General features: G+C 45.0%; 1 protein-coding gene across 5 annotated transcripts in view; it reads left to right on the forward strand.

Moving 5' to 3' along the window:
* SLC17A5 (solute carrier family 17 member 5) overlaps positions 1-3,590 on the forward strand; it is a 46,242-nt gene extending 42,652 nt beyond the window's left edge. For all 5 annotated transcript variants that reach the window (XM_032275503.1, XM_032275501.1, XM_032275505.1 and 2 more), the window contains one exon: positions 2,094-3,590. In XM_032275503.1, coding sequence (XP_032131394.1) covers positions 2,094-2,231 — 138 coding nt within the window. In that variant the 3' untranslated portion in view covers positions 2,232-3,590. The remainder of the gene's footprint in view (positions 1-2,093) is intronic.
* Positions 3,591-8,430: the final 4,840 nt, after the last annotated feature.

Here is an 8,430-nt window from a genome sequence, read left to right on the forward strand (position 1 = left end):
TCCCAGAGACCACACAGGCAGCTTTGTCTTGGTAATCCTAAGAAGCTGTTTCAAACATTTCTTTCTGGTATAAGATGTAATTATTGACGGATTCCTCACCAAAAGTTAAGACGAGTATCTAAGTTTTTTTTTTCACTAAAATGCATTCATCTCAGATGAGTATAACCACCACAGGGCGTTCCTTTCTTCATGTTTCTCCTTTCTTCCCAAATAAATGATCTCATACTGGCTTCCCAGCGCCTGCTCTTTCACTTCCTCACTGCTAGTTCTGCTGCTTGTTTGTTTGGGGGTTTTGTTTGTTTTTTTGAGACACGCTCTCACTCTGTTGCCCAGGCTAGAGTGCAGTGGCGCACTCATGGCTCACTGCAGCCTCAACTGCCCCAGGCTCAGGTGATCCTCTCACCCCAGCCTCCTAAGTAGCTGGGACTGCAGGTGTGCGCCACCATGTCTGGCTAATTTTTTTTATTTTTTTGTAGAGATGGGGTTTCACCGCCTTCCCCAGGCTGGTCTCAAACTCCTGAACTCAACGTATCCACCTACCTCAGCCTCCCAAAGTGCTGGGATTACAGGTGTGAGCCATCATGCCTGGCCTACTTGTTTTTTGTTTTTTTTTAATGCTGCAAATGTAGTCACTCTGGTTAGACTGAAATCAGAAATTTAGATAACCGTCTGATATTTTTATGCCACAGGGATACACACTGAACAGTTGTCTTATGACAGATCCCATGTATATCCTGCTTTGTGTGCCACTCAAGATCTTTTACACTTGCTACAATGTCCCAGATCCTCAACGCTGCACTCGAGTTCATCTTAACCATATTTACTTGATCCACCTGACACCTTTCACTTAAGAACTTGGGAGACCGTGCACAGGCAAACACTTTCTTAGTGTTAGTTAGTGTCATTCAGGCAGGATGGAGGGACATGCCCGTACACTTTTTATTGAAGTATGTCTGTCTATCCTCAGTAAACTTTTTATTGAAGTATAACTTTTTTTTAAATGTACAAATCCAAGCCAGGCGTGGTGGCTCAAATCTGTAATACCATCACTGTGGAAGGCCAAGGCAAGCAGATCGCTTGAACCCAGAAGTTCAAGACCAGCCTGGGCAACATGGTGAAACCCTATCTCTACTAAAATATGTATATATTAACTGGGCATGGTAGCATGCACCTCTAATCCCAGCTCCTTGGAAGGCTGTGTTGGGAGGACTGCCTCAGCCCAGGAAGTGGAGGCTGCAGTGAGCCAAGATTGCACACTATTCCAGCCTGGGTGACAGAGTGAGACTCTGTCTGAAAAATAAAACCAAAAATAAATAAATGTGCAAATCTAAAGTGTACAGCTAGATGACTTTCCACAAAGTTAATACATCTGTGTAGCCCGGCGCAGTGGCTCACACCTGTAATCCCAACACTTTGGGAGGCCGAGATGGGTGAATCACAAGGTCAGGAGTTCAAGACCAGCCTGGCCAAGATGTTGAGACCCGCTCTCTACTAAAAATACAAAAATTAGCCGGGCACGGTGGCATGTGCCTGTGATCTCAGCTACTCAGGAGGCTGAGGCAGGGAATTGCTTAGCCGAGATTGTGCCACTGCACTCCAGTCTGGGTGACAGAGCAAGGCTCCAGCTCAAAAAAAAAAATTTTTTTAATACATCTGTGTAGCCAGCACCCAATCAAGAAACAGAATCTTACCTCCCTCAGTAAGCCCCCAGGTACCTCTTCCTGCTATTTTTTCTTCACCCTCACCAAGAGAAACCACTCTCCCGACTTTTAACCCTGTAGATGAATATGGTCTGACTTTGTGCTTTATATTCATGGAATCATTCAGTATGTACTCTTTTTGTCTGGTTTCTTTTGCTTCACATTTTGTTTGTGAGCTGTATTTATGATGTTGTAGCCCATTCTCATTGCTGTGTCATATTCCATTGAGCAGATATACCACAATCCTACCGCTGGTGGATATCTGGGTTGTTTCAAGGATAAGGCTTTTATTAATAACGTTGCTGTTTTAACAGTCTTGTGACACTACCTTTTTAGTGAACTACAAACAAAATTTCACTTCATTTGGATTTCTTTTCTTTTCTTTTCTTATAGAACACTGTTGGAGAATGGCAAACCGTGTTCTATATTGCTGCAGTTATTAACGTTTTTGGTGCCATTTTCTTTACACTATTCGGCAAAGGCGAAGTACAAAGCTGGGCTCTCAATGATCACCATGGACATAGACACTGAAGGAACCAATAAAAAATCCTGCCTCTATTGATGTATTTTTATGTATCAGGTAACCTCAAAGTGCCTTCAGTATTTTGTTGTGTAAGCATTCTCTGTTTTTTTAATTGTATTAGATTTTTAAGACCTATAATCATGAAATGTCACTAGTTGCCAGATTAATAAAATGAACTATATTTAATTATGAATAATATATATGCTAGGACTTCTACTGTAGGTTCACATACCTGCCTGCAAGTTGGGCAACACGAAGTAGGAGAGTTCTATTGATTTTTTAGGGCCATACTTAAGGGAATGGGCTGAAACAGACCTCCTAACCTTGGCTTAATGACACTAGTTGATAATTCTCAGGTATTGATAAACACCTGTTTTTGTCCACTTTCCTCATAAAAATTGTTGGCTCTGACACTTAGATCTCAAACTTTAGCATCTCCGTGGAGCTGCCAGCCACCGTATAATTTGGCCTGGCAACCGTACTGAGGGGAGTGTGCCCAGGCAGCTGCCAAGCACTCCCTCCTTGGCTTCAGGGCCAGAGTGCCCAGCATTTATCAGAGGCAGCATCCAAGCTCAGAGCCTGTGTTCACTCTTCGGCTGGTGCCTTTCCTCTGAGGGGCTATTAATGTGTCAATAAAGTCTTGAGAAGGCAGGAGCAGTGAGATCCACTGCTGTGGTCTTGATGCCTCCTCAAATTTTCCCTTCCCAGCACAGAGGAATATCGGCTGCATGCAGCCTGCAAAAGAAAAATCTGATGTGCAGTCAATCACAAATAAGATCATACTGGTTTAAATCTACTCTCACATGGACCACACTATAAATGTCTAAGTGCTGTGTTTGTTTGTTGGTATTTTGTAAAGACAGGGTCTCACTTTGTTGCCCAGACTGGTTTTGAACTCCCAGCTTCAAGCCATCCTCCTGCCTCGGCCTCACAAAGTGTTGGGACCACAGGCATGAGATACTGTGCCCAGCCTGTTCTGTGGTTTTTAAGCTGCACGAGAATTGTTTTTTAAATTAACTCTCATTGTGTGTTCAGTCTGTCTTCATCTAAATTTGCAGTTGCAGTTTAAAGTAAAAGACCACATCACCTGAGACTAGGGTCGTCATCTTTACTTCTGGTTCCTGAAATCATATTTTTCCAGTGGACCATCCTCCAGTGGTTGTAGTTGTTGAGCATGCTTTCAGAGCACCTATATGATTTAAAACTTAGTTTATGTTTTGTGTTCAACACTACCTGTAATGTTTTAATTAAAACTGTTTAATGTGACTTGAATAATTTATGTAAATTCATTTTTAAATTTGTAAATAGCTTTAAATTGCTATTGCAATGTTTCTTTTATAAATCATCAAAATAAACCTTTCTGAATTACTTTTTGGGTCTGACAGTTCTGTGATATTTCCTAGTGTCCATAGTGACCATTTGACATTTTTTCTGCATCCTGTTCAAGCTACCACAAAGCTGAGGAACTTGGGCCTCCTAAGGGATACAGCATCAGGAATTTCTGTTGCCATCAACCTGCCAAGAAGGATTCATTCAAGAAGGATGAATAGGGTCCATCCTTCTTCCTACAGCATATGCCCACACTACACTGATTATCTCTCTCCCACCTCCTCTAAGGACTTGCTTCAGTAATTCTTCTTTTTGTAAATAATTGAGCTAGAGTCTTGCTTTGTTGCCCAAGCTGGGCTCAAGCGATCCTCCTGCCTCAGCCTCCCAAGTAGCTAGCACTACACAGGCATGTGCTATCATGCCCAGTTAGTAGTTCCTCTTTCATTTACTTCTTCAGACTCTCCCCTTGTTCTTTCCCTTCTGTCACAGAGATGCACACGTCTTCTCTAGTCCTTAAATAAAAATACAAAAGTCTCCTGGGGACATTAAATCATAAGTGTACAGAATATCTCTAAGATAACACTCAAACTAGTAAAGATAGTGTGATGATTGATAGACAGATAGAGATAGAGATTTTCATTCATGGTACTTGGTTCCTGGCTCTTAACTCCCATAGCTCCTGTTATAATGTTGGGCCCCTTTAGGCCTCAGAAGCAGCCTCAGCAAACAGAATCTCTCTGATCCTCTCCTGCCCTTCTTTCACCTGCTGCTTTTTCTCCCAAAGCAGGAATCTTCCCCCATTCTGTCTTGGAACTGGTCATAAAGAAGTTCTTGGCCAGGCACGGTGGCTCATGCCTGTGATCCCAGCATTTTGGGACGCCAAGGCAGGTGGATCACAAGGTTAGGAGTTCGAGACAAGTTTGGCCAACATAGTGAAACCCTGTCTCTACTGAAAATGAAAAAATTAGCTGAACATGGTGGTAGGCACCTGTGATCCCAGCTACTCTGGAGGCTAAGGCAGGAGAACAGCTTGAACCTGGGAGGCAGAGGTTACAGTGAGCTGAGATCGCACCACTGTACTACGGCCCATGCAACAGTGCAAGACTCCATCTCAAAAAAAAAAAAAAAATTCTGGCCAGGTGCAGTGGCTCATGCTTGTAATCCCAGCACTTTAAGAGGCCAAGGTGGGCAGATCGATCACGAGGTCAGGAGATCAAGACCATCCCAGCTAACAAGGTGAAACCCTGTCTCTAATAAAAAAAATATATACAAAAAATTAGCTGGGCATGGTGGCACATACCTGTAGTGCCAGCTACTCAGGAGGCTGAGGCAGGAGAATAACTTGAACCCAGCAGGCAGAGGTTGCAGTGAGCTGAGATCGTGCCATTGTACTCCAGGCTGGGTAACAGAGTGACACTCGGTCTCAAAAAAAAAAAAAAACATTCTGTGGTCTACCTTGTTGGATTGTAGGTTACAAGACCCCATGCCCGCATTTGAGAAGAGGTCCTCTTCATATCCTGGAGGAAGAAATGCTGCCAAGAAGAATCTGGATAGGACTTGCTGGGTTTCCCTGTGAGTCTATCAGTATTAGATCATACCCTTTCTGTTCAATCACATTTCTATATGGTTGTTAATCATGACTATCCAAATGAAGTCTCCATATAAGACCTAATAAGACAGGGTTGGGGAGCCTCCTGAGAGCTGAACACACGGAGGTTCCTGGAGGGTGGCATGCCCAGAGAGGGCATGGAAGCTCCTCATCCCTTCCCCCAGACATTGCCATATGCATCTCTTCATCCGTGTCCTTGGTAATATCCTTTTTTTTTTTTCTGAGACAGAGTCTTGCTCTGTTGCCCAGGCTGGAGTGCCAGTGGCATGATCTCAGCTCACTGCAACCTCTGCCTCCCAGGTTCAAGTGATTCTCCTACCTCAGCCTCCAGAGTATCTGGGATTACAGGCACACACCACCACGCCTGGCTAATTTTAGTATTTTTATTATAGACGAGGTTTCGCCATATTGGCCAGGCTGGTCTCGAACTCGTGACCTCAGATGATCCACATGCCTCGGTCTCCCAAAGTATGGGATTACAGGCATGAGCCACTGTACCCAGCCTATAATATCCTTTACAATAAACCGATAAATGTGTTTTCCTGAGTTCTTTGAACCAGTCTAGCAAATTGATTGAACTAAAAAAGGCAATTGTGAAAACCTCAGCTTGAAGCCAGTAGGTCAGAAGTTCCAGAAGCCTAGACTTGGGACTGATGTCTGCAGTGGTAGGCAATCTTGGGGACTGGGCCTTCAGCCTGTGGGGTCTGATGCTGCCTCCCGGTAGACAGTGTCAGCACTGAATTGGGGGACACCCAGCTGGTGTCTGTTACAGAACTGATTGCTTAGTTGCTATGTGGGGGAAAAACTCAGAACCATTTAATCACAGATAGTCACAGAAATCTTCTGTGTTTATTGTTGTTGAATGAGAAACTAGCAAAAAACAGTTTCAGTGGATTTTTCCACAAACAGTGGTTACCTCTGGAGAGAAAAAATCGGCAACTAGGGATAGGAAGGAGAATTAATTTTCACTTTACCAAATGTGGCAGTCCAACCTATTCAAATAAATATATTGTTTTATTTTCTTTTATTTTTTTCAGATGGAGTCTTGTTCTGTTGCCCAGGCTGGAGTGCAGTAGTGCGATCTCAGCTCACTGCAACCTCTGCCTCCCAGGTTCAAGAGATTCTCCTGCCTCGGCCTCCCAAGTAGCTGGGACTACAGGCATGTGCCACCACACCAGGCTAATTTTTGTATTTTTAGTAGGGACGGGGTTTCACCATGTTGGCCAGGCTGGTCTCAAACTCTTGACCTCAGGTGATCCGGCTGCCTCGACCTCCCAAGGTGCTAGGATTACCGTGCCCAGCCAAATATATTCTTTTAAAAACAAAAGACCTATTGCCCAAGCTGTTGTGTAATCACTGCTAAGTTTTCACCTGCCGGCTATCCTTCCTTGCACCTGAGACTATTTAAATCCAACCTCACTCGTGCAGCCCCATTCTAAACGAAACTGGCTCTTCCTGTCACCTTCTTATTTCTGTTAAAAATACATTTTCCCAGTCACTTAGGCTTGGCCCCGAGTCATTTTTGTCCCTCCTTTCTAGCCTCCCACCAAACCCCCAACTCTGTGTCTAAACAACCACCTGCCTTTCCCATTCCAGTTTTTTTTAGGTTTCTGGAAGTTTTTGTTTGTTTTGAAACAGACTCTCACTCTGTCACCCAGGCTGGAGGGCAGTGCTTACTGCAGCCTCTACCTCGCAGGCTCAAGAGATCTTCCTACTTCAGCCTCCAGAGTAGGCAATAATATATTTGGCTGGGTGCAGTAATCCTAGCACTTTGGGAAGCCAAGGTGGGCAGATCACCAAGGTCAGGAGTTCAAGACCAGCCTGGCCAATATAGTGAAACCCCGTCTACTAAAAGTGCAGTGGCACCAGCTACACTACCATGCCCAGCTAATTTTTGTCTTTTGTGGAGATGGGGCTTCACGATGTTGTCCAGTCTAGTCTCCTGGGTTCAAGTGATCCTCCCACCTCTGCCTTTCAAAGTGCTGGGATTACAGATGTGAGCTTCCATGTCCGGCCTGGAATTTTTTTTTCTTAATCCTTCTGCCAGGCCAGGCACAGTGCCTCACACCTGTAATCCCAATACTTTGGAAGACCAAGGTGGGTAGAGCCCAGGAGTTTGAGACCAGCTTAGGCAACATGTTGAAACCTGGTCTCTACAAAAAATACAAAAAATTAGCTGGACTTGGTGGTGCATGTCTGTAGTCCCAATCAATACACAGGAGGCTGACTTGAGCCCAGGAGGTCAAGGCTGCAGTGAGCTGAGATCCCACTGTACTCCAGTCTGGGTGACAGAGTGAGACCCTTTCTCAAAAAAAAAAAAAAAAAAAATCCCTCTGTCATCTCCTAAGTAAGAGCCTAGTGGCTTTTGTTTCCACCTAGAATAGAAAAGTGAAGTGCTATCACTGCCTTTAGTCTTGTCCTCTTCTGTCCCAGCTGCCCCTCAGTGTTGAGTTCATCGTCCCAACACAACTAATCTCTCTGATCAAGGTGCTCCCCTATGGTGAGGCCCGTGGCTTCCCTGGGCCTGACCAGTAAGCTCTCCCACCCAGCGGCCGTGCCCTCCTCATCCCCAGGTCCAGCCTACCCTACCCTCATCGCCACCGTGCCTTGTTGCAGCCACCTGGCTGCTTCACTCCCCATGGCTGCTCTCCATTTTCCCTTTCCTCTCCATACCTTTATTAATTTCCTCCCTTGGGCCTGGAAGTTCTCACCTCAACCTAGCCACCTCCTTCATGACCCGATTTCTTCTACCCTCCCTGATCTAGATGTGGCGTCTTCCTTTGATCTATTAAAATGCCGTAGTATTTATTTTGGAGTTTTCCTTTAAATTCAAGGATTTAGGCTCAGTTATAGGGAAGAGAGAATTTCTTCATTCAGCAAATACTGAGTATCTACCCTTTGCTAGGCAACAAGGACACAGAGATGCATCTGACATAGCTCTTTCCCTCCCTGGAGCTCCGGCTGGCTCCTTGACTCCTTGATCCCTTTCTCTTTTTTTGGAGACAGAGTCTCGCTGTGTCACCCAGGCTGGAGTGCAGTGGTGCAGTGGCGCGATCTCAGCTAACTGAAACCTCCGTCTCCCAGGTTCAAGCAATTTTCCTGCCTCAGCCTCCCAAGTAACTGGGACTACAGGCACACACCGCCACACCCAGCTCATTTTTTATATTTTTAGTAGAGACAGGGTTTCACCTTGTTGCCCAGGCTCGTCTCAAACCCCTGAGCTCAGGCTATCCACCTGCCTCAGCCCCTCACAGTGCTCGGATTACATA

This window comes from Sapajus apella, unplaced genomic scaffold, assembly GCF_009761245.1.
Source record: "Sapajus apella isolate SASKATOON/1434 unplaced genomic scaffold, GSC_monkey_1.0 scaffold6, whole genome shotgun sequence".
Lineage (NCBI taxonomy): Eukaryota > Metazoa > Chordata > Mammalia > Primates > Cebidae > Sapajus > Sapajus apella.